Here is a 25418-nt window from a genome sequence, read left to right as displayed (position 1 = left end):
ACACACTGACAAACAAGATGCCAGTGCTGAGATAATCTCCAAACAGTGACAGCAAAGAAGAGCAAGCAACAGGCAATTTCTGTAACAATACTACCTTCACCTAATAGCCTAAATATTTCAAGTCTGAGATGCTTCCACAGTAACTGGCATTTTCTTCATTGTCCCATTTTGGTTTGTGTTTTGCCAATTTTCTGAAATAACCACAAAATTCAGTTTTGAGTATGTTTTATCTAGGGGGTGACATGAATGCTTTTCTCAGAGCACATTTAACGTATTTTCCATAGGTTTACACCAACGAACATCTCTGCAACACAAAACATGTTTATTTACTCTTCTGAACTGACAAATTCAAGTTAGCTGTTTTATTTTCAAGGCCATCTATTCAATGCAATTAACATGACAAATTATAGGCTCCCCATATCATTAAAAACTGTCTCCTAAGTCCATATCCATAGTTTAGCTTCACATGCTCATGCTTTAGGGTATAAACACAAATAGAATAAGGCATACATATGGTTTCCAGCAACATCTTGTATCTTGCTGCACCTGAGACATCATCATGCCCATCTTGTAAGGCATTTTTCACTATGACCACAAAAACGAATTTAATTAATGGCAGTCTCTGAGAATACTCAGACACCTGAAAGGATCAAATTTGCTTTGACTTGTTCTGCTCATCTCTGTTCAAAGAGAACTTTTTAATTTACCACAGATATAAAATCTGATTTTTATATGAAGTATTTGCATTCAGTCTGGTCCAAAACATTCGTAGGACACATACAATCCTACATTTAACTGCTATCTTTATTCAACAAAAGTAAGTTTAATTGCACCTCTCATCTGAGATAACAGATGCAGAAGCAATTTCCCCAGTTACCCATTTGCCTTTCCCTAACCTACATGAATAAACTAAATCTTGTATTATTTGTATCAAAATGGGGAGGAAAATTTTCTAAGTATTCCAACGCTATTTCAGTTGGATCCATATTAATGGAAAAACCCTCCCCAGAATGGGGGACAAAGCCTCCAGACCTCTCTGCCCTCAGAACGGAAGTTAAATTCTGACACACTGTTCAAGCATCTGACCACTTCCATATACACAATAAAACGAGGCCAAGGTTGACGGAAATGGAGGAACTGAGGTGTGGAAAAGCTGTTAACTATTATGCTCACAAGCAAAAGGGAAAACAAAGAATTATGCCCATGGTGGTGGGGGGGGTGGGTGTTGGAACTAGGTGATCTTTAAGGTCCCTTCTAACCCAAGTCATTATATGATTCTATAAATTAGCAGCATTCTTCCTGAGTCCTTCCATGGGTCCTGTCTGGATTCTCCATAACATTTTTCCACACCCCCAGAAGCACAGTGAAGAAGAAGAGAAGAATATCACTATAATTCTACTGAATACAGACTAATCGTCATTTTCAAGGAGGCCATGGTACATTTCCTTATTCCCACATTTCTGAAAAAGGAGGCTTTATTAAGTAGCGTTTTCAGTTACAACAGACATGAACTGGAATCCAGCAGAAAGGCCTGTACTTGCATTAAACTTATTTTTAAACACCAACAGTGATGGGCTAATACAGTTATGATGTAAGAAACCAAGTCACTCAGTATCTCTTCATTGTGAATAAAGGCTGAGGATGGGAAGGGAAGGTTCACAGAACACTGAGAATGAGCAAAGGATCAAAACCAATGTTCAACTGAAGAAATAGGTGCTTTGAAGTGCTTTGAAGTATTATTTTTTCTTCTCTTACAAGTCTGTACTATGATACGGAGATAAAAGCCAGCGTGTGGAGGGAAAGGTGTCTTGGTCTTCACCCAGTATGTTTTTCTATATTAAGTACCACAGTTTTTCTTGTTTAAAAAAGTAATTTATAATTTAATACCTGTTTCAGGATTCTCAGATTTGTTGCGCTGTTAATATCACACTCAGATGGAGTTATCCATTTTAAAAAAGAATTTAAAAAGCAGCTCTGAACTTTGCCTCTGAGATGGAAGCACTGTCTTTGAACCAACAGCAATTCCTGTCACTCTTGCTTTGTATCTTTCAAGGCCTGAAGTCTTTCTAAAAGGGGTGGATGGGAATAATGCCACATTGAGAAGATCCAGTCAGAAACAGGGAATCCTAAATTATCTTTGTTTAGTTTGATCAAAGCAGAATATAGGTCTTTAGCCTTCCCAAGTTCCTTGGCAAATGCATCTGCTTGAAACTCAAATCGTCGGCTTAATACAGTCAAGCAGAAAGAGAGAATCTGTGAAGAGAGAAGTATATTAATAATTATCTAAAAATTCAGCCATCCACATTTTCTCTACAATATCAGTAAATGCCCACTATAGTATCTTCCTTTCCTCATCCCACACACATTACTGTGGCTGAGGAATGATTTCATCAAGATTTATACAGGCCACGTCTGAAACTGGGAGTCTTCTGACATGGAGCGCTAATTCTACTTATTAAATGGAGATACCAGATAGAGCCCCTAGAAACTTCAATCTCTTCTCCAAAACAATAATAAAGTCAAAATAAAATCGTAGTTTAAATAGAATGATACTTCAGCACCCATGTTTCAAAGACAAATTGAAAAATTTACCTCATTGTAAGGTGAAAAAATGAACTGGAAAATAATCATCAAGCCTATCAGGGTAGGCTGAGTCTCATAGAAACCAAATGCAGCAAAGAGCTCTTTTCGACCAATTAACACAGCAAACAAGAAGAAGCACAGGAAGGAATTCATCTAGAGAAAGGAAACAACACTCTTGATTAAGATGAGTTTTTCATCCGAGTCAAACATATGGCCTAAAATATCACAGATTTGCATAGAAACTCCCCAGGGGAAAAAAAAAAGAAAAAAAAAGAATAAACAAACAAAAAATCCAAATAGATTACTTTAGAACTCATATATGAAGAACAACAAACATCTAACCTTTACCAGTTTTCAGTATGTGCATGCAATAAAGAAACCATTATTTCTCCTGCTCCTGGACAACCTGCTCAAGGTGGTTGGTCCAGATGGCCTCCAGAGGTTCCTTCCAACCTAAAACATTCTCTGATTTTGTAAGTATTTTCTGTCAGTGTGCTAAAAATAAGTTTTAAGTAGCAAAGGGAAATGAAAAGGTAAGACAAGATATGGAAGGGGGGAGTACAAGAGACAACCCATTTCCTTGGAATTAAGCATAGGTTCAAAAACACTTAAAAACAAACCATGTGTGTCCAAAACCCTTCTTCAAAGCATTACCTACCGTTTGCTGTATCATATTTCTGTTCCTGGAAACAATCCATGCTTCTATCTAACCATACCTGCACGTTGCTTGGCTGGCTTTTCAGAGGCAAGGGGCACTACCATGCCTTATTATGTTTTCTAGAGAATTTTATTAGTACCTTTTCAATCCATCCAAGTGGCCGTTTAATCTTTTTAGAGTAATGTGCAATGTAGCAGAATAATGCTTGTTTTTCAACAGACAGAACAGAAAGAAGAGGGATGGTTGTGACAGAAAACAGTCAACACAAAAAAGTACAAAACATTGAAGAAGAATTTGTGAAAATTTCTGGAAATGAAGATAAAGTTTACCTATTACAGTGAAATAATAGTATCTAATAAGTGGATCCAAAGACAAAAGTTACATGAGTTAGCAGAATGGCAAAAACATCAGTTGCTTTTTAATTAGTAGGGATCAATATCAGCATCAGAAGTTGGAATATAATTGCGTTAATCAAAGCAGAAAGGACATTACTGAAGTGTTCAGTGGCATGGGTAAGAAAAAGTACTACGGAATCAGCAAGAGATTTTCTTAAGTTAAAAGCTTGTGATGTTCCAGAATGAAAAAAAAAATGTGAATAGCCTTATCAAAAAAAAAAACAAACAAACAGAATAGCATTTCTGCACACACCATCATGAACTAAGAGAAAAAAAAGTTGGGAATTCGAGGGAAAAAAAGCATGCATGATAACTAGAACAAGACAAATCTACATAGTATATGGCAGACTTTACACTAACTTCCTGGTACAGGTACTAAGAAAGCCGACTAGGAAAGGGGCCCTCCTAGACCTGTTGCTTGTAAACAGGGAGGGTCTGGTGGGTAAAATGGTGATAGGTGGTTGCCTTGGCCATAATGACCAAGAAGTAGAGTTTAAAATTTTTGGTGATAGGAGAAAAACTACCACCAAAACTTCAACACTGGAGTCGGGGAGAGCAGACTTCAGACTGCTCAGGAAACTAGTTAGTGAAGTCCCCTGGGAAACTGCTTTTAAAGACATTGGGGTCCAACAGTGCTGTTTTTTTTTTTGTTTGTTTGTTTGTTTTTTGTTTTTTATTTTAAGTACCACCTCCTAAGAGCGCAGAACAGACAAATACAAAAATGCTGAAGAGGGGCAAGCAAGGAGGGGCAGAAGGACAGACTGGCTGAGCAGTGATTTTCTTCAAGAGCTTGAAGAAGTAAGGTCGGGTGACATGCGAGGACTAAAGGGATGCTGCTCACAGGGATGCTGCTCACATTTGCAGGGAGAGCACTCATGCAGCCAAGGCTCAATTAGAGTTGCAGCTGGCCAGCAGTGTGGGGAACAATAAAAAAGGCTTTTTGAAGTATGTTAACAGGAAAAGGAGGACCAGAGCAAACATGTCCTTGATGACGACAGTCACCTAACAAACAAGGACACATAGATAAAGCAGAGATGTTTAATGCATTTTTGCCTCCATTTTCAACATCAGTGATGGACTCTGGGACCCCAGGTTGGAGGACTGTGACCGCTGGAACGCTAAACTCCCAGTCAACCCCAAACTTGCATGGGGTTGTGTGGTGCTGCTCCACCTGGATGCATATAGATCATGGGGACTGATGGGATTCATCCCAGAGTAGCCAGAGAGCTGGTTGATGTCATCGCGGGATCTCTCTCTATTATTTTTCAACGATCTTGGGAATCTGGAGAGGTCCCTGTTAACTGGAGGCTGGCAACTGTGATCCCAATTTTCAAGAAGGGCAAGAAAGAAGAACCTGGCAATTACAGGCCTGTCAGTCTCACTTCAGTGCCTGGTAAAATCATGGAGATTATTCTGGAAGTTATTGAAAAACATCTAAAGGACAACGCAGTCATTGGTCAGAGCGAATGTGGGTTCAGAAGGGAAAGGTCATATTTAACAAACATAATTTTCTTCTAGAACAAGATCACCCATTTAGATGATCAAAGGAAGCCAGCTGATACAATCTGTCTGCATTTCAGTACAGCTTTTGCTACTGTCTCTCACAGTATCCTCCTGGACAAAATGACCAGAACACAGTTAGATAAAAGCACAATAAGATGGGTGAACAATTGGCCGATGCGTCAGGCCCAAAGGATTCTTGTAAATGGGGTTACACACAGAATTGAACAATAACATATTTACCAATAACCAATGCAAAAGGTAGGAGAAAACAATACAAATAAGTTAATAAATACAAAACACTCTCTGGGTCAGATTTCATAATCCACAATCACATTCCTTCGTACCCCTCCAAGAAGGGAGGCAAATACCTACTCTGAGACTCACGGCTCATGCTCCCTACCAGCCAGATGGGGCAAGGTGGGGACAGAAGGGCTACTGCATGCTCACTGTACACTTACAAATCTGGAAGCAAGCATCTGGAAACAATAATTACAGAATGCTCTATGAAAACCAACAGTATCATAACTTACCTGACTGATGATAATGTTTTTGACAGTGTGACCTAGTTTCCAGTGACCCAATTCATGACCAAGGACAGCCAGAACTTCTTCATTTTTACATCCCTGCTTCTTATTCTGAGGGAATAAGGAAATTGAACTCAACGCAACTGAATCCATTTCTTCCTTATTGTCTTCCTAAGTCAGGAAAAGTTTCCAAAGGGCAGGCTCGTCCCTTCTACCAGCAGATACACACATCCAATTTCTTACTGAGACTTCTTCAATAAGATATTTACAAAAAATAAACTTGCAAGTTCAACAATCTTCTACCAAGAGATGGTGATCTGTTATTTCTATGCATACAGACATTCCCACACAGACCTGAACAATACTAGAAAATTTGCCTCCAAACTCTCCCGTGCCATTCCTTGATCTCATTGTTTATTTACTCAGCAAAAGACATTACAATGAAAGCTGACATTCAGAGCCACAAACTCTTAAAGTAGAATCAAAAGCAGAGCGAAGTCCTCCCTCTACTTCCTTCAATACTCAGAATGTAGCCTTCCTCCCAAGGTATTACTGAATGACAACACTCCCATCATCTGCAACAAATGCTATGATATGCTTTAAAAATATCATCAGGAAAGATGGGCAGGTGAGCTCAGATCCACCTCCTCTCAAAAATCCATACATAGACCTACACCTAGGCTGAATAAGGCAATCATTCTTCTCAGAATTACTCCTTCAGGTTCTTTGGAAATATCCTGCCAATTCTATCCATCCCCATAACTCTCCTGAAACCGCAAAAGCTATACAAAAGATGTGCAGCTGCACATCAATGCAAAGGACAATGAAAGGCTATCATCCTGTTCTTGACCAGGGTGGGGAAGGGTGCACGTGTAATCTGTATATATACATGTGTGTGCACCTTGCACCAAAATTCTTGCCTGCAATAAAAGGCATATAAATGATGTACTGATAGTCAAAGGCATTACATGCAAAGGGAAGCTTAGGTGTGACAGACCCAAGAGAAGTTACAATCTAAAAACCTGAACAGGTTCCTCATTTGATCAATCACAGGGAAGACGTATTTGTTACGTGCAGGAAAACAAAAAGCTAAAGCTCCCATGGAATTCTGAGGTTTCTTTGATGTTTTCTGCACCCACTCACTAACAACCCCAGAAATTCCATTTAACAGCAGCTCAATATCCTTGAGCTGTGGTGTTGGAATCATTTGGCTTGGCTTTTAGCATTTCATTTAGGACCTTTAAAATACACTCAGAAAACACACAGGATAATCCCACCAAGAAGTTAATGTAAATAACAGTGAAAAATAAAGCCAGAGCAGAATAGAACAGACAAACTCACTTTTGTTTTAGACTTTGTCTCTTCATTCTCACCCTCTTCTCCTTCTGCTGGCTCTTTGTTCAGTGCAGAATAATCTTCTAGGAGAGTGTCAAATAGCACTATCCGCTTATTCTTGAAGAATCCATAGAAGTAAGCATTGCTATGAGAAGAACGCTTAGAACCTGATAAGTAAAAATTTACATTAGAGACCTTGATCTGAATAATTCTGTACACTGAAGCTTAACTATGCAAGGCCCTTAAAATTATTATATTTGAAATAGGCAAATTTTTGCAGTTACTTTCATCTAGGTCACCTGAATGGTAGACTCATGGACTCTTTCTACTATTGATATACTTTAGCTCAAGAAATTAATCTCCTTCCACAGAACAAACTGTTTCATTTGATTAAAAAAAAGAAACAAACAAACAAAAAAAACCAACCTGTCCAGACCAAAGTTAACTGTTAGATTTACCTAATTTTGCCTATAGACAGGAGCTGTTGCAACACAAGGACTGAACGAGGTCTCTGTGAGAGAAGAGGTGAAATCTGGCTCTGTTTTTTCCAACAAAAGATAAGGCACTTCAAGTTGAAGGCAGACTCTCACTGTACATGCACAAGCCACACCAACTCCTCAGGGCACAAAATATCCATTGTTCCATTGCAAGCCAACTCATGTTGTGGTGATAGTAATTTCAGTACCAAACCAAGACAGACCAACAGAGGAAGAGGCTGGTCAGAGTATGAAGCCTCAGCATCCAGTCCTTTCTCAGCAAGAAAATCTGACGACCAGCCACCGGGTAGTGCTGTCCCCTCTTGTCTATTGTAAGAAGCTTCAACCTCTACCAAAGCATTTGTAGGGAATGAACCTTGTCATCTGCCTGTTACGGAACAAACTGTGAAATTTAAGGGTTTTGCTGCATGTTACTAAGAAGTTAGTTCTGGAGTGGGAAGAGCCAAGGCAGAGTGCAGCAGAACACTGGCAAAAAGATGTTCACACATCAGTCCCCCATGTCAGCAGGGTTCTTGGCTCAACAGCCTGAAGGATGCCAGGAAAAGAAAATATGGGTTTGGCAGCCTCTCTCCACTGCAAATCATTGCCACTAAATGCAGGCATGCTGAAGAAGCCAATGCAGTGATACACCACACAGGTGCCAGAGTACTAAGAATTAGCTCACAGGGCTTTCACCATAAAGTTTAAAAGCTAGGACACAGCCAGCAGTGCTTATGGGAGAAACGTATCCATTTCCAAGCCACTGTACTGAATCTCAAGCTTAATGCAAGTCACTATACTGAATCTCGAGTCTGAAAAGCTTCAAATTTGCTAGGAAAGACAGGAATTTCTTGGGACCCAAGTATATCAATAGTAGATTTTTCTGGCTGCACCGAAGTAGAGTAGTGGCTGTATTTAGCCATCCCAAAGTTTTAAAAGCCACAACCTCCAGACTAGAAAAAAACTTCATTACCTTCTCCCTCTTAAGGCAAAATTCTACCACTGCAGTAAAATTCTACCATTTCAGCTCTTTATTCCATCTCATGTTGCTTTCATCAAGGCATTAGAAACATGTCCTATCCTCACAGGTGAGACAAAACAGAAACTAGATTTGGGAAAGTCCCTGAAATCACATACAAAAGGGAGCAAAATGAGTAGCAGTGGAAACATTAAACAGTAAAATTCTCCATGAAGATAGAATTGGAGAGGAAATGACATGGTAGCTGGCATGCTCCATGTTATATTCCACAAGCTAAGAAAAGAGGATGCATAATTTACTACTCCAAAGTGAAAAAGTGACAATCTCAAGTAGAAGGGCTGGGTTCATTCAGTCACACCATAATCAGCTGTCCATGTGAACACTCTAAAAAGGAATAGGTGTTTTCAACATTCATAGCTTTTTCAAGTACTTCACTAAGGACATTATAAGGCAATTAATGCTGAACAAAGACTAGAAAAGTTAAAAAAAAATCCTTCTGGCTTAAGTTCTAGAATTGGAAACTTGATAGCTGCTTCCACTTCTGACTGTGCTATGTCACAGCACGTCATGGCAATGGCTGTTAAGGACACCCTCAGTTAAGGCTGTATATTCAAGCTTCATTTTTCTCACCCAAAGACAAAAAAAAAGAAAAAAGGAATAGAGCACAGACTTTGGCAAGTAACAAAGTAGCTGGGGAACATAAACAACCCCCTGCTACAACATCCACAATCAGAGCTAAAAATCCACAAATTTAAAGTTACAAAGTCTCTTTATTCAAAAATCTCACCTTCAACAACATACACCTTAGTCAATGGGAAGTCAATGCTCTTTGCCATTGTTTCAATTTGTTGCTTGAGCTCTCCCTCAGGAAGTGGAATGAATTTATCAAATAAAGGTGCAATGTAGTCTGCATAGATTGTAACAAGCACCTGCAAACACATAGGGATATTAAAAAAAAAAAAAGAACATACAAATGTGTTTAGTACTAACTATGGGGCACAGGTAAAAAGGGACAGGGAGAACACAGTTCAGAAAAAAACACCTTCATAAACTGAATTCTGTATGAACTGTGATCTATAGCAAAGCAAGGCTTTCCATGGGTCATCCCATCTATAAAGAAAATTACTTAGACTGTTGACAATCAGCAATTCAACAGCAAGATGGAGGTGGGGGCAGGTTAGTCTCCAAACAGTCCTCAGCAAAATTACTAAAAACAGTGCTTTTGCTCTGACAGTTCCTCAAACCACAGAAGAAAAAGCCACTACGACTGCTGGCAGCAGTGATCTTATCAATGACAGGCTGTCACTTTCACCTGCTTCACCAACACTGCAAAGCTCTGAAGTGTTTCCTAATGAGCAGCAGAGCCCACCAAACCAAGAGGTAGTCCTGCTTCTTCAAATTCCTGTTAACTTGCAAAGCCATGGTCTAAAACAGGCGAGAGATTTCTTGTCATGTTTTCTTCCCCTTCTTCCAGTTGTGCACAGGGCTAAGGAACAGACTGATGCCTGTGTTCCACAGTGATTAACAGCCATATCCCAAAACCTCACTACGATGCGCTTGCATCTCTTCAAAATTGCACCAGAAGCAGCCCAAACGAGAAAGCCAGGAGTGGAATAACACTCTGAAAAGAAAGCTGAACTTCCTTCCTTCACACTCTGGACTTACACAAAGCTATTTATTTATTTATTTAAAAGAAAAGGACTGAACTGGGAATAAGTTTTAGTTTTGGTCAGTAAAAAGGAACAAGGCATGAGAAGCAAACAGAAATCGACAGTTTTTTTCTTCACGCTGAAAACACGTATGTTGACTTTTGAAAAGAATCCACACTATTGAAAAGTAAAAATATATCTGAAATTAAGGAAACTGACTTGTTCAAGCAAATAAGGGTGTCCATATAAGACAACACTTAAAAAACAAAAGCTATTATTGTTACTGTAACCGTTAAAATAAGTGTTTAAAACTCTGCAGATATGTTGCAGCGATTGTTGGAAGGTATTTCATAGAGCAGAAATCAACTATTTCTGTCAAGACAAGTGTCTCAGGCCATTTAAAATGTGTGTGTACTAATCATAAATTTTCACCTCTGATCTTTGTGTAATCCCTTGGTATCAGCAGGCATTATACACTGGAAGAAGGATGCAACTCTGACCATAATTACTATGTTATGTAACGTGATTACAACTGGAATTTTTCTCCCTAGAGTGAACTTTAAAGAGTAACTCTTAACAGCTGCTAAGCTTATTTTGTATGTCAAAGACTGTTCAAAATCCCACTAAGGTGTCAAACCATGATCAACACCCTGTTAAAGCGACAGTGACACTGCAAGACACCTGAAAAGCACCAATTGCCTGGGCACGCACTTAGTCCCAGAAAGAAAAAAAAAAAAGAAAGGAGTGAGCCATTCCCTCTTGCTACATTCTTTTTCAGAGATCTGTAGTTCTCTGACAAAACACATTTTATTTCCTAGCTTTTGCTGTGTAAAAGATAGGGTGCCTCTGCTTTCACAGTTTCTAAAGTATCTATACAATTCCCAGTGATTACCTTCTTCCAGTCCTGAAATTACCAGTTCTTTCAAAATTTCAGCTTAATCCATCTATGAAAAAGCAAGTCTTTAATGCTTTTAAACCTAAAGACTTAAAGCATTCGCTAGATATCACACAAGGAACTAGCATTTCCCCAAGTTTGCAATTAATAAACTAGAATAACCTGCAAGTATAGACTGTTTCACTCATATTGACAGAGCAGTAGCTGAAATGCTGATTATGTTTTAAGAGCATACTGCTAATCAAAGCCTGCAAGAAATAAAACCAACAATTCTTTATGAAGTACTGATAAAAGTCTAAACAAATTTTTCTGTAAGTAATTTCAATACAAGTGAACTGACATTTGTAAGACCTAATAGTATTATTTTTCAGAATACATTCAGAGACCAAAAAAGGGAAGATGCGAGCGTAAGGACATGAGCAGAAGTAGTACATCAAAGCAGGAGCCAGTGCATCAAAACAGCAAGACACAGTATAGCTAACTGTAAGCAGCTCTGCTCCACTATTGCCTAAAATGGCTCCTGCTCTCACGTCATTGTTAACTGTACTACACTGGAATTGCTGGCTATACAGAAATTCACTGATCCACACCCACACCGGTTTTACTTCAGTTGCATGTTAAGCATCAGTGAAGCAACAAATCACAGTAAGCAACAAATAAAATTCAGATAAAGATATCTGTATCCCATGAAAATATGACTATGAAGACGTTGCAGTTATGATTTAAACTAATGGAGTCACAATTCCTTCCATGTAGCCATGTCTGAGAAAGTCAACACAGCTATCAGATACGTTAAGCAAGAAATCACATTTTCCTGCATTAATTGCAGTAACCTCCTGTGTAGCATTACAATCACATGTTTGTGCAAATGTGGCCAGTCAACGCATGTGCTTTAGAACAGAGGCTGACAAATTGAAAGAAGTCCAAGAAAGCTATAGAAGCTGTATCTAGAAGCAGTGGTGAGAAGAAGAAAAAACAAAACAAAACAAAACACATAATTGCCTTATATAAATCACAAAAAAAGAAGCTTAAGAAAAATAATGATCATGATTTCCTAGCCAGGTTTTCCTAAAAGACTTCTTGGAGATACAACCCAGATAAACCAGAAATTCTGAACTTGATACAAGAATCTGGGATTGAAACAATTTTATTGTTAGACTAATGTGACACACTTTATTACATGAATGTAATCTAATAATTCTTACAGTTCTTAAGGTGTTACGGTGTTCTTTTAATTTAAAAATAAATGAATATGTACAACAGCAGTTCTCTAATTTCTTCCTTGGGTGAGCAATAGGTAGTATATCGAGACAAAAATGACAGTAGAGCACTAAGTATATAAAAAAGAAAAAAAATAAAAAATAAAAAACATCACAACCTTACGATATATACAAAAATATCCTTCTAATACAAGACCTAAAAATGTCAGTTACCAATTCAGTATATAAAATAAGCTACTTGAGCTGAACCAGAAAGGGAAAATCAATACTTGTCTCAATACAAAGCAATGCAACTGAGAATTGGTGTTTGGTTAACTAGAAGGGACACCCAATGGAAATACATGAAACTTTACAAATGTGACCAAAGCACATTTTTTGCCTAGTCTTGTCAAACCAATTTTAGTTGTCTTGGTTTCCTTTCTATAGTTAAGAAAAAGGAAAATCTATCACCATACAGCATTTTAATTCCAGCATTCCATAGTTTTTTGAATGTTTATTTTTCGACTGATGAAAACACTCCAGTATAGATATAGATAAAATATAAGATATCAAATTAATGTGGTTAGTTAATACGAGTTATTATTTCTGAACAGGTGCACTGAGAATACCACGAAGTGTTAAACATTACAGACACTAAAACTCCCAAGGTTTAGACTTGTGAGTGTCTAGACTTAGCTCAGCATACTGAGCCATGCAAGTATCTAGCATTTGGAAGCAACCCACACATACTCTTTTACTCACCAAGGAAACAACTAATGTGAAGAGCCAGGCATAGATGAAGAAGTAGTCACCCCCTATTTTAATAATATAAAGCAGAAGGGATGTCACTGGCAACAGAATACACTGAGTCACGATAAATTTCTTGATGGCATCCTTGAAAAAAAATCCCAGTGTCTGCAAAGAAAGGATATCAGTGATATTTACAGTGCAAATATTAACGGGTGATATTAGTTAATGAACTGATTCCTTCACTGGAAGCACAAACAAAATAAGACAAATCACAAAATAACGAAGTAGCAATAACAATGCACGCTAAGGAAAGTAGAGTCAGTAGGAAAAGGCTGAAGAACCTTTTCGGCTCCACTCCTTATAGCTGTGGGTCTGTACATCCACCCAGACTTGAGACCCATGTGGATGCATGCTTCATTAGTAAGATCTGACCCAAACCCTTACTTTATTGCATGTATATCCTCCACTAAAGGAAGAAAGAAAAATGTAAGCTTATCTGTCCCTTAATTCCTTTACCAACAAATATTCCAGGTGTCACGGGATTTTATAGAAGTAGGAAACTGAAAGAAACAAAACTATTGTAAAATATTTTGTCTTTGAACAGTTGCCTCAATTAATCTCAACCTTCAGCGGCTACCAAGCTGGTTGTCTTAACTGAAAAGTGGACAAAAGTCCTACTGAAGACTTTCAGGTTTAAACTGGTCATTTTACTCCAAGTCAGCTTCCACTGGTATGTAGTTACTATTCTTGTAGCTGTCTCAGCTTCTAAAATCAGCATAACTTTATTAGGATGGATGTTTCACGGATGTTTAATGGATGTTTCAAAGACCCGTACTTGAATCAAACTGATCTAGTGATTTTGCAACATGATTAGACACCCAACTACCTCTTTCAGGAATTGTTACTTCAGTACTTACAGCTATCTGCAAGGCACAGAAGTGAGGGGTTTATTATGTAAAGATCCTTTCTGACAAGGTTGTGTTAAAAAGCCCATACTGTGTTAAACATATGGAACTCTTGTCTGGAAAGAAAAAAACATACTGGTGAAACAGGTTTAAATAAAAAATAACGATTGGGGAAAGAGTTTATATAGATGCCTCTGACTTCTGTGACTGTAATAAACACAAATCAGACAGAGAATAATATAAATTTGTGCGTTTATGTACACATATTCACTGTGGTCACACAGTGTGCCCTTTGATGATATACCCTTGCTAAGCAATTATCAGTATCAGCAATAATACAATTGTATAGAAGTGTGTCCACACAAACGGATCATTCCAGACAATAATCTTTTTTGACTGTATACATGAACCTGTTCAGCAAAAAACATTCTGTAATTAGAAAAGCAAGTGTGCCTTGGTCACACTAAATAGTGCTTCTTTCCTGAAAAGCACCACAGGAAAATTGTAAGGAAAAGCATGAAAGATCTGTGGAAGCTTTGTTCTGGATGAAAGAAAAGTTGTTTCTGTTTGACTGAGACTCTTGAACTGGCACAAGCCAGGAGAGAGAAAAAACAATGTACACACATCCATGCATTCCCATTTATTTCTTTACTCAGCTCAGCTGGAAAGAGGCCTGTTGTATAGCTTTTTCATTTTTTGAGCTTAGTAAATGGCTGAAGAAACAGTCACTTAAACAGTCACCTGGAAGAACTCTTAACAGAATCGTGCCGCTAGCAGTGGTTCCACTGGACTTTATGAAACGTCAGGTATTACTGGATGAAGACATTAGGACCACTGCCTAAAAATACAAGTTATCATTTTAATTCTTTTTTAATGCCAGTAGCATGATCTAGGAGTTACAGAGCTATAAAATTGCACGGTGTCTTCTGTCTTTGCCCCACTTCTCAGCTTTCTAAGGCAGATGTGACCTCAAGAGAAATCGTAATTTTCAGAAAGTCACTACCATGGAAAAAAGAGTCTGCCTGAAGATCCTTTGAAAATCATTTCAACAAATTCCAGGAATCAGTTGTGAATTTGGCTCATTCACGGAAGGGCCTAACCCATTAGTCTAAAATGAAATGTAGAGATTTAACATTATTGGTGTCTCAAATTCGACTGGAGCTGGACTCAGCCTTCGGTTCTTGGCTTGAGGACCATTATGGAGAAACAAAGACATTAGGCAGGCAGCTCAATCATTCTCACTCTCATTACAGCATACAAAGAAACTACATGACTTCTGCAAGCTGTCTCAAGACAGTTTTGGAGAAACCTGAGCTGCTAAGTTTAGCTTTTGACCCTCAGCTTCTGCACAGAAGAAAGGCTTGATCAGTGCTCTGAACTCACTCTGCATCTTAACAGGTTTATAGATATTCAAGTCAAGCTCTCCACCCATCAGCTGCGTTGTCAGTTTGCTCTAACTCTAGTGCTTGACAAGTTCCAGTACTGGCAGTCTTAGGACTTTTATGTCCTTGACACAAGGAACTTCCAATTCTGCCACCAAGATGGAACTTATTCCCCACTACAGTAGGAGAAATAATCAAAGAGTAGGTCTGATGCAACTACACAGGACTGACATGAGAGACAATCAAAGATGTCTTTGGATTGCCTTTGGATGTCTTTGGATTCAAGGATTTTGAATGTCAAAAAGATGTCTAAGGCTAGACCTGGATACAAACATACTGCCAAAATTAGGACATTGTCAGCCTTTACAATTTCTAAGGATTAAAGAACAGAAGTGGCAGAGAGAAAACGAAGTGTATTAAATAAATATTCCAGTTAAGTATTTGCCAGAAGAAAAGAATGATTGACTCATGTTCTGGAAACATTGGAACATTCCTCCCTCCCTTTATAGGAGCAGGAAGTTAGCCTACCAGTATGCTCACCTCTGCATGCACCTCTTCCACAATTTCCCCACCTATACATCTAATCCAGATAAAAAGTAGCAAGACCTGTTGGAAACCAAGGAGAGTAAAAAACTTCCCTAGGCAGCCCTAGCTAGCAGCATGTCCACAGTGTGCCTCATGAGGTGCCCTGACATGTATCAAGGCTGGTGAAAGGGAAACATTTTTGCCTATAATAGAATCATGGAATGGCTTAGGTTGGAAGGAACCTCAAAGATCATCTATCTCCAACCCCCCTGCCATGGGCAGGGGTGCCACCCACCAGATCAGGTTGCCCAGGGCCTCATCCAACCTGGCCTTGAACACCTCCAGGGATGGGGCAGCCACAGCCTCTCCGGGAAACCTGTTCCAGTGCCTCACCAGCCTCTGATTAAAGAATGTCTTCTGAATATCTAATCTAAATCTACCCTTTTTAAGTTTAAAACCATTACCCCTTGCCCTATCACTACACTCCCTGACAAAGAGTCCCTCCCCAGCCTTCCTGTAGGCCCCCATTATGTAATGAAAGGCTGCTGTAAGGTCTCCCCAGAGTCTTCTCTTCTCCAGGCTGAACAACCCCAGCTCTCTCAGCCTGTCTTCACAGTAATGGTGCTCCAGCTCTTTGATCACCTTCGTGGCCCTCCTCTGGACTGGTTCTAATAGGTCCACATCCTTGTGCTGGGGATTCCAGAGCTGAACACAGTACTCTAGTACTATGCATCCAGACTGAGGTTTCTCTCCCAATAAGAAAGGCTATTCCCATGGGAAACTGATACTGAAACAGGTTAAACTAAGTTGGTGAGAAAGTCAAGAAAGCCAGTGCTGAAATTATGAGATAAAGTGAGTAACTAACAGAAGTGCAAACAAAGAGCTGAATTTTCTAATTTAATAAAGGCTAAATCAAGAAGTCAATGAGTGAAATGAAGAGGAAAATAATTTCTCATTTTTGTTTCATCTGTTCAGTGTTCATGAGTCAGAAGCACCCCTACTGAGCAGCACCCCAGGCTTCTCAGGAAGAGCATATGAAGAGCAAAGAACGATCCATCCAAGAATGAACAGGTGAGGTATGAAACGTTCTTAGTTCCACTGCTATAACAGACACTTCTTTTAGCTAGAAAGCTGCTGAGGGGCATGCCCTCACTCAAAGACATTATGGATGTGACACAGGACATCTGCAAGAGTCATGAACTGTCATTGCTCATATTTTTATGTAGAGTCTGTAAAAATGTTCCTAAAAATAACAATCTTTGGCACAGATGTGGACATGCCAATCCATCTAACCTACCAAACCTGTCAAAGGCGTTAGGTCAGCATACATGTCATCTACAATACCTGTTGATTGAAGCCATGTTTTTCTTCTATGACAAATGTGTTATATAAACTCCATGGGAGACCGGTCAATGCACTGAAGAGCGTTGCAAGCAGCAGGAATACCAGTGACTGAATAATCTAAAAACAAAGAGAGACCTAATATTTACCGACCTGTACTGACACTAACATTCTTGCTGTCAGAATGGATTTTACACCAGTGGTTTAACTGAAACTGGTTAGAAGTTAAAGCTAGATAAATTCACAGAAATAACATTTGCAATTATCAGATTATTGATTATACGAATACCCTCCATTAAACCAAAGCACACTATTTTCATAAAGGATTTGTTCGATGCTTGAAAACTTTGAAATTGTACTAAGCAGTAGATAAAGCGGAATTGTAAAAACAGTTCTTTCCGTCCTTAGCACATAGTACATATGGAGAGTGTATGTTCACCTATGTTCATTTTATCACTACAGTGTGGTAAGTATTGTTCAGTATTTCTCGATTTCAGGGCGCATCTAGAATAGTCTCTCATCTTGTATGTCTTACGAAGCAGCTGGAGATTAGAGAGGTCGCAACTACTCATTAAGCCTGGTTAGAAAAGAAACTCCTTGTCCTCCTCCAATATACCATTGACTTTTGAACTAAACAGAGGTTGACTGTCTGAAAAGCAATAGCTTTTAAATCTAACAAGCTATATATTGCACCTTCTGCCGAATTTTTGGAGAAGAGTAAAAAAGCACCCCTAATGACTAAACAATGAAATCTTTCTTCTAGGGACCACACATTTTCTCTAGCATTTAAAGACTGCTTACCTCATATTCTGGTCCAAACCCAGCACGACCAGAAATCTGACCAGAGAGATCCCAGAGAAAAGGAATTCCGCCACAGATCAGAATCATCTTGGAAAAAAACCACAAAACACCACAGAGGCAATATGAAGCAGGATGTCATCCCATCCTTCTAAAATTTCAGCAAGATAAGCAACTTTTAAGGATGAATCATAACTGTTTTATGATTAGGCTTTTGACACCGCCCCCCACCCTCCAAATACACACACACATAACACTGCATAAACAAAGCCTGGAATAGATTGCAATGGTTCATTTTTACTCTACTGAAGTAGAGTTCATGGTTGTTTTTTTGTTTTGCCTGGGAAATATTAACATATATACAAGCCTATTAACTATAGATTTTGCTGCTATATTGTCTCAGACCAAATATATTTTTCAGAAGATCTTAAAATTCATTTGCCCTACAGTTGTATAACACACAAAAACGCCCTCTTTACGAAGGGCATGCCAAGATTCAGCAACTTGACTGTTCTGGAACAACCTTGCATGAATTCCTTACTGTGCTGGTTTGGCCGTTAGAGAGTTAACTTTAGTCATAGTAGTTTATATGATGCTATGTTTTTGGATTTGTAGTGAAAATAGTGTTCATAACACGGATGTTTTAGTTATTGCTGAGCTGTGCTTAAACAGAGCCAAGCATTTGTCTGCTTCTCATGATGCTCTGTCAGTGAGGAGGCTGGAGGTAGACAGGGGAGTGGGAAGCAACAGAGCCAGGACAGCTGACCCAAACTGGCCACAGAGATATTCTGTGCCACATGACATCATGCTGAACAATAAAATGGGGGATTTGGCTGGGGGGGGGCTAACATTACTTGGGGACTGGAAAGGCATTAGATGGCTGTTATTGAGCAATTGCATTATGTATTCCTTTTTTTGTTTTGTTTTCCTTCGGCTGTGGTGGATTTTTCTTTGTTTCTCTCTTTCTTATTAAAATGTCCTTACCTCAACCCATGAATTTTCTAATGTTTGTCCTTTTGATTTTCTTCCTCCCTGCCAGATGGGAGGTGGAGGGGGGTGAGGAGTGAGCAAGCCTGTATGGTGCCTAGCTGCCTACCAGGGTTAAAACACACCTACTGACAGAAAGGCATTCAGAATAAAGACAGCAAATAGCTTGCAGGTCCATTACCAATCCCCCTGGGACAGCTCACTCTGATCCCAAACTCAAGAAGCTCTGGGATTCAGAATCCCAAGACCACAACCCACCAAACTCCACCGGGAACATTAACTTCTTATTCAGAAGATGAAATAAAATGAAGATACTAGTAGAATACGGGGATTGTATCTCAGCTTACTGAGACCTGCTTTATTCAGGACAGTGCTCAATTGAATAGCTGGGAGCTTTACCTCCCATCTTCTGTTTTTTGTTCCTTGACTTTTGTTCATTGGTCTTACTGCAACATAAAAACCAGAGAACTGCAATAGATACAAAAACAGCAGTAGCCTGAGACACTACTGCTTCCCAGCTGTTTATCACCATCACAGCTGAAGTACTGGAACAGCATATAAACTAAGATGCTTGATTTAGCAACTGGTTTTGACTGTTGCTTAGGAAGCAGCAACATATTCTGGAAGACAGCTGGACGCAGTATTTTTTTAACAGCCCATTAGCTGCCAAAAACGTTGTAGAGTTCTTCCTACAGTAACAGACAGACAGAAAGAAAAGGTCACAGGAGAAAGCAAAAATTGTACTTTCCCTACACAGAGACAAGGGTAGACCTGCACAAAGATAAGCAAAGACTGCAGATACAGATGTTTGCTCACCAGAGCATTAAATTCAGTGGCAAAAGAGGTTCATTCCAATCATTTTTTTCCTTCAAAACAAGGAGTAAAGCTGTCTTGCATAAAGCTCTTAAAAATCAAGATAAAGCTTCAGAACCTTTTGACATGTTGCACCCACTTGGTGGTATCATCTCACCCTGTCCACTGATTCACTGCTATAAGATAGCTTGGTTTTTCAAATGAAATACTGACTCTAAAGTCAGTCAAAAACATGGAAGCTTTTCAAAATCTCACAAAAATTGTCTTTTGAGTTCTACTCAGCATAAAGACCAGTGAGAATATAAAAGCTGCACTAATAAACGTTTGCATACTAACATATGAGTTTAGAAAGGCAGGTCCTGCTTGACTAACCTTAACTCCTTCTATGATGAGATGACCCACTTAGTGGATGAAGGAAAGGCTGTGGATGTTGCTTAGGTGGACTAGCAAAGCCTTTGATACTGTTGAAACTGGCTGCTCATGGCTTAGACAGAAACACTGTTTGCTGGGTAAGAAAATGGCTGAATGGCTTGGCCCACAGGGTCACTGAGAACAGTATTCAATCCGCTTGACGGCTGCTCACAAGTGGTGTTCCACAGGGCTCAACACTGGTGCCAGTTTTGTTTAACATTATTTTTATAAACAACCTCAATGAGGGGATCAAGCGCACCCTAAGTAAGTTTGCAGATGACACCAAGCTGGGTGGGAATGTTGTTCTGCTCAAGGGTAGGAAGGCTCTGCAGAGGGATCTGGATAGGCAGGACCGATGGGCTGTGTCCAACTGTATGGCCTTCAAGAAGACTAAATGTCAGGTGCTGCACTTGGATCATAACAATCCCATGCAACAGTACAGGCTTGGGGAAACACGGCTGGAAAGTTGCCCAGCAGAAAAAGACCTGGGGCTGTTGATCAACAGCCAGCTGAACACAAGCCAGCAGTGTGCCCAGGTGGCCAAGAAGGCCAACGGCATCCTGGCCTGCATCAGAAATAGTGTGACCAGCAGGACTACAGAAGTGACTGTCCCCCTGTACTCAGGCCACACCTTGAGTATTGTGTTTAGTTTTGGGCCCGTCACTACATGAAGGACAGTAAGTTGCTCAAGTGTGTGCAGAGAAGAGCAACAAAGCTGGTGAAGGGACTCGAAAACAAGACATATAAGGAGCAGCTAAGGGAACTGCGGTTGTTTAGTCTGGAGAAAAGGAGGCTCAGGGAAGACCTCATCACTCTATACAACTACCTGAAAGGAAACTGCAGTGAAGTGTGTCTCAGTCTATTTTCTCAGGTGACAAGTGATAGGACAGAATCACAGAATCGTCTAGGTTGGAAGAGACCTGCAAGATCACCCAGTCCAACCTCTGACCTAACACTAACAAGTCCTCCACTAAACCATATCACTGAGCTCAACATCTACACGTCTCTTAAAGACCTCCAGGGATGGTGACTCAACCGCTTCCCTGGGCAGCCCATTCCAATGCCTAACAACCCTTTCGGTAAAGAAGTTCTTCCTAATATCCAACCTAAACCTCCCCTGACACAAGCCCTCAACCTGCTGGCCATGCTTCTTTTGATGCAGCCCAGAATTTGATTGGCTTTCTGCACTGCTGGCTCATGTCTCATTTTTGTCCACCAGTGCTCCCAGTCCTCTTGCTCGTTACATGATTTACATGGTTTTACAGTGCTATTTTCATTATCTTTTATAAATGGACCTTTTCATCATTAAGTTCACCACTGTGGTAGATAATACATAGTAATTATAGTCTTGCAAATGCCAGGAAATTCAAGGTTCATTTTTGACCCAGTCATGCTACTAATGACCAATACATTTCAGTAGTTAAGTCAGAAAAAGTTTCTTTTACAACTGTTTGCATTTCATATATATGAACACTTCATTTTAACTCTCAGCTCTATTTTTTCTCATTTTTGAGCATTACTTGCCAAGTGTAACATCTGTATAGTCAATAAGAATCTACTGGTACTCTTCCTCTTCTCACAGTTTTTTTCTACGAACTACTTAAAATTTATTTTAAAATGAAAGTAGCTGCCTCCCTTCAAACACAGAAAAAGGTCTGTGTTTGTAACAGTTGAAAATAATTCTAATACTCCTTAATTATTTGGAAAGCATAATAGCCATGCCACTAATACATAACAATGTATGCTGTATTTGTGCAGTACTCAGCACTGCATAGAGAAATTACGTGCTGTCTAAATAATTTCTTCTTTTTATAAAACAAATACAGCCACAAACAAGAAACACAGAATCTTAAGTCTTCCAAATTTCAGTTTAACGTGAGATGCCACTGTGCCAACAGTGCTGCTGCATAGGTTCACTAGAAATCAAAGTATTTCACAGTTTAACTGCATGAAAAGTATCATATGAATGCTAGAGTAGCTCAGGTACTTACAGTGCCCTCAACCTCCGAATAAAGGCCTGACCAAAAGCTGAAAGTACTTTTGTCCAGCTGATACAGACGAGATTTTTCAAATGTTTCTGAATCCATGATCTGTCCTAGTTCCCGTGGTACATGTGTTGTTGTTCTATACACCCGTCTCTGAAAAATTGAAAAAGAAACTTAAAACCTACATCCATTTTTTTAAAGGAGAGAAGCAAAAGTTACACATAGCAAGTACCCATGAGCCACCACAGACAGGGAAAAAAACCACCACCACAACAAAATGCTATCAACCCCCCCCCCCCCCAAAAGACAACAAATATTCCTAAATTCTCATTTTCTACAAGTTCTAAATCCAAAACAAAAGCACAATTCTTATAATCAGAAGCTGAGTTGCTTTCTTACTAGTTTATTTATAACATAAAAAGTTACTATATAAAGATCATACAAAGTAGCTTTTCCACAGGATAAGACTTACTGTGCCATGATTATCACTAAGCAGAGTTTCAAACTAAATACCAGATCCTCCATGAAACCAGAAACCACACCTATAATTTGGCTGCATAAATGAGGAGCTATTTGAGGAGCTTTATGCAGCTATTTGGCTGCATAAATGAGGAGCTATAGTAGAAAAAGCCACTTGCAAATTTCAGAAGTCTAAAAGTCATTATTCACTGTCTTATCGTGTTTGAATATTTTTATTCCTTCTCAGAGGAAAAGCTCCTACCCTCTGTCACTTCAGAATGCACTTTTCCTTTGACTAGAGTATTGGACTGCAGTGTCACTGACAGCTCAGCTGAATCTAATGGCTCACAAGAGTAGGCAGCACTGCTTCCTCCCCTCCCAGCAACATTCTCCCTGGCTGATGGGTCTGGCCAAGGCGGAGTCAACTTTCTCCGCAGCAGAAGAAACACACACTCTTATGGTGCTGTACTTTGTATTTGCATTGATAACATACCAGTATTTTGGTTGTTTCCGAACTGTGTTTGCGCAGCATCACTATCTCTCTACCCACCACCCCGCAGCATGGATGCTGGGGTGAGCAAGAAACTGGAAGAGAACTCAGACAGGACAAATGGATATTCCATACCATATAACATCCTGCTCAGCAATAAAAACTGACGTAGAGAAAGAAGTTGGGGAGGGCTTGAAATGCAAGGTAGCTGTTGCTTGAAGACTGGCTGAACATCAGCCTACTTGTGGGAGGTGGCGAGCAATGGCATTTGCAGCACTTGTTGCTTTTTTTATTTTTGCTTATTTTCTTCACTTATTAAACCGTCTGTACTCTGACCTCAGTTTTCTAATCTTGCTTTTCCTGTTCTTGCCCCTGCCCTGGGAGGAGGCGTGAGCAGCTGAGCAGGTGTTTGGCTGCTGGCCAGCCCCACTCCAACGCACCTGCACTTGTTAAGTCTTTCTATGAATTCACACAACACAGCGATGTGATAGCGAGCATCCCCATCACACTGCTGGAACGAGCGGGACACGGTGCCTGCGATCATTCGAGCAAGCGCAGTTCATTTGCAGAGGACCGGCCGGGCTCCAGAGCAGGGGCAAGAACGAGCAGACGGCGGCAGCGCGTGAGGCTGGACCGCGCTCCCCGTCCTGCGCCGCTAACGCTGCCGCCTGCCTCCGGAACCCAGCACGCGGGGCCGCACCGACGGACACGACGAACCCCTTCCGCCCCTCACCGGGGCCTGCACGCGGGGAACGAGCTCCGCCCGGCAGGCCGCGGGCAGCAGCGCCGCGCCCTTGCCCCGCTACCTCGGCCGGGACGGGGCCGAGCTCTCCCCAGGCGGGCGCCGGCCCCAGCCCCCGACAGAGCCGCTCCGCTCGCCCTCCCGCCCGCTGCCCCCCCGGCTGAGGCCGAGCCGGGCCGGGCTGCGGCCGAGCCTCTACCCGGGCGAAGCCTGCCGCCGCCGGAGCCCCCGCCGACCTGCCGGTGCGCCAGGAAGGCCTCCCAGAGGTAGACGGCCCAGGAGAAGAGCAGCACGGAACAGAAGATGCGCTTCTCAGCGGGCAGCTCTGCCCACAGCTCGCCGCGGAGCGCCATGGCGCCGCACCAACCCCGCGCTTCCTCCTTCCGCCGCCGCCGCCCGCGCTGCGGCGCCACCTGGCGCCCGGCGGAGCTGCGGCAGGGCCGGGCGGGGCCGACGTGGAGGGGAGGGCGGGAGGAGCCGCGCGGTGCGCGCCGGGAGCGTCCCGTCAGAGAGCAACGGGCGCGGTTAGGGGGCAGCCGCGGCTGCGGCGGGGGGCGGCGGCCAGTCTCGGTGCGGCCGGTGCCTGGCTTGGGAGTGCGCCACAGGGCGCGTCAGCTCTTGGGACCGAGCCGCGCGAGGAGGGGTTGGGCAAGGAGGCGCCGCGGCAGCCTGGTGGGCTTCACGGCTCTTGGTGCTTTGAGAAAGCCGGGCAGAGAAAAGCTCTTAGGAACTGCTGGTGGTATTGGGAGTCAGCGGCAGCACACAAGGAGGGCGTGCACCAGCACGTTGGTGCTGGTCTTCTTACCCTACATAAAAGTTGTTGTCAGAGCTCAGGTGCAAAGATGTAGGGATTGAGCTGTAGAACAGAGCAAGCTGTGGTTTCCCCGCACTCCAGAGCAAGACTCTAGACCCACTCAAAAACCCAAATGTAGCTGTGATCAGAAGAAATCCAAATACTTATTCTGGAGGTTGGGCAGGGCTGCAAGGGTAGGGGGAAAGGATATTGAGGTAGTACCAGAGCATGAACAATACCTGTCCAATCTATGCAGCCATTCTGGCGCCCAGCTTCCAGTCTGACTCAGCCAAATGTAATCAGTGACACAGACATAGATACAGAACAGCAGGCCAGGACCTGCTCAGTGTTGAAGAGTACAGGCAAGAAAAATTTCTGTCCGCCTGACTCCAACCATGAGGGCACAGCTTGACGAAGATGGAGGATGACACTAATTTTGTGCACCTCCACATACACCAGTTGTGGATTCTGAATCACAACAGGATCACCAACAGGTGCAGTTTGTGGAGCACCAACCCAATCTACCTCTGGAAGACATAGAGGAGTGATGTGATAGCGATGGAGGAGAATTGGCTGGGCAAGGGCAAACAATGCACTTCTCAAGTGAATCTGAGAAGCTAGGTCAGTACACATCTGAGCTTTCCCAACCACTCTGGAGCAGCATACAGTGTCCATAGGAACCTCAAGTAGCAGATATCAAAGGTAAACACTTGCAGTTTCCCCATGGGGGAGGTAGCTGTCATCCCTTCCCATTAAATGTCTTTGCTTCTTACATTTTTGCCAAATGGGAAAGAACAGACTGGCACTATGCATAAGGCAGAGCAAGTCAAGGCTTAGCTTC

General features: G+C 41.2%; 1 protein-coding gene across 2 annotated transcripts; it reads right to left on the bottom strand.

Annotated features, from left to right (window-relative positions):
• Positions 1-303: 303 nt before the first annotated feature.
• On the bottom strand, positions 304-24184 carry ZMPSTE24 (zinc metallopeptidase STE24). Of its 2 annotated transcripts, none has more exons than XM_048073067.2 (10): positions 24021-24184; positions 22100-22246; positions 17901-17987; positions 17103-17219; positions 12959-13111; positions 9241-9382; positions 7005-7165; positions 5670-5774; positions 2593-2736; positions 304-2253 (listed from the first exon to the last, which is right to left on the bottom strand). In XM_048073067.2, the coding sequence occupies exons 1-10, from the start codon at positions 24135-24137 to the stop codon at positions 2029-2031; spliced, it is 1398 nt and encodes a 465-aa protein (XP_047929024.1). In that variant the 5' UTR covers positions 24138-24184; the 3' UTR covers positions 304-2028. The 2 variants fall into 2 exon arrangements, with proteins under 2 accessions (XP_047929024.1, XP_047929023.1); XM_048073066.2 differs by lacking the exon at positions 24021-24184 and adding an exon at positions 23046-23823.
• Positions 24185-25418: the final 1234 nt, after the last annotated feature.

Source organism: Anser cygnoides, chromosome 24 (assembly GCF_040182565.1).
Source record: "Anser cygnoides isolate HZ-2024a breed goose chromosome 24, Taihu_goose_T2T_genome, whole genome shotgun sequence".
NCBI lineage: Eukaryota > Metazoa > Chordata > Aves > Anseriformes > Anatidae > Anser > Anser cygnoides.
Note: the sequence above shows the minus strand (reverse complement) of the source record. Positions and strands in the feature narration are given on the sequence as shown.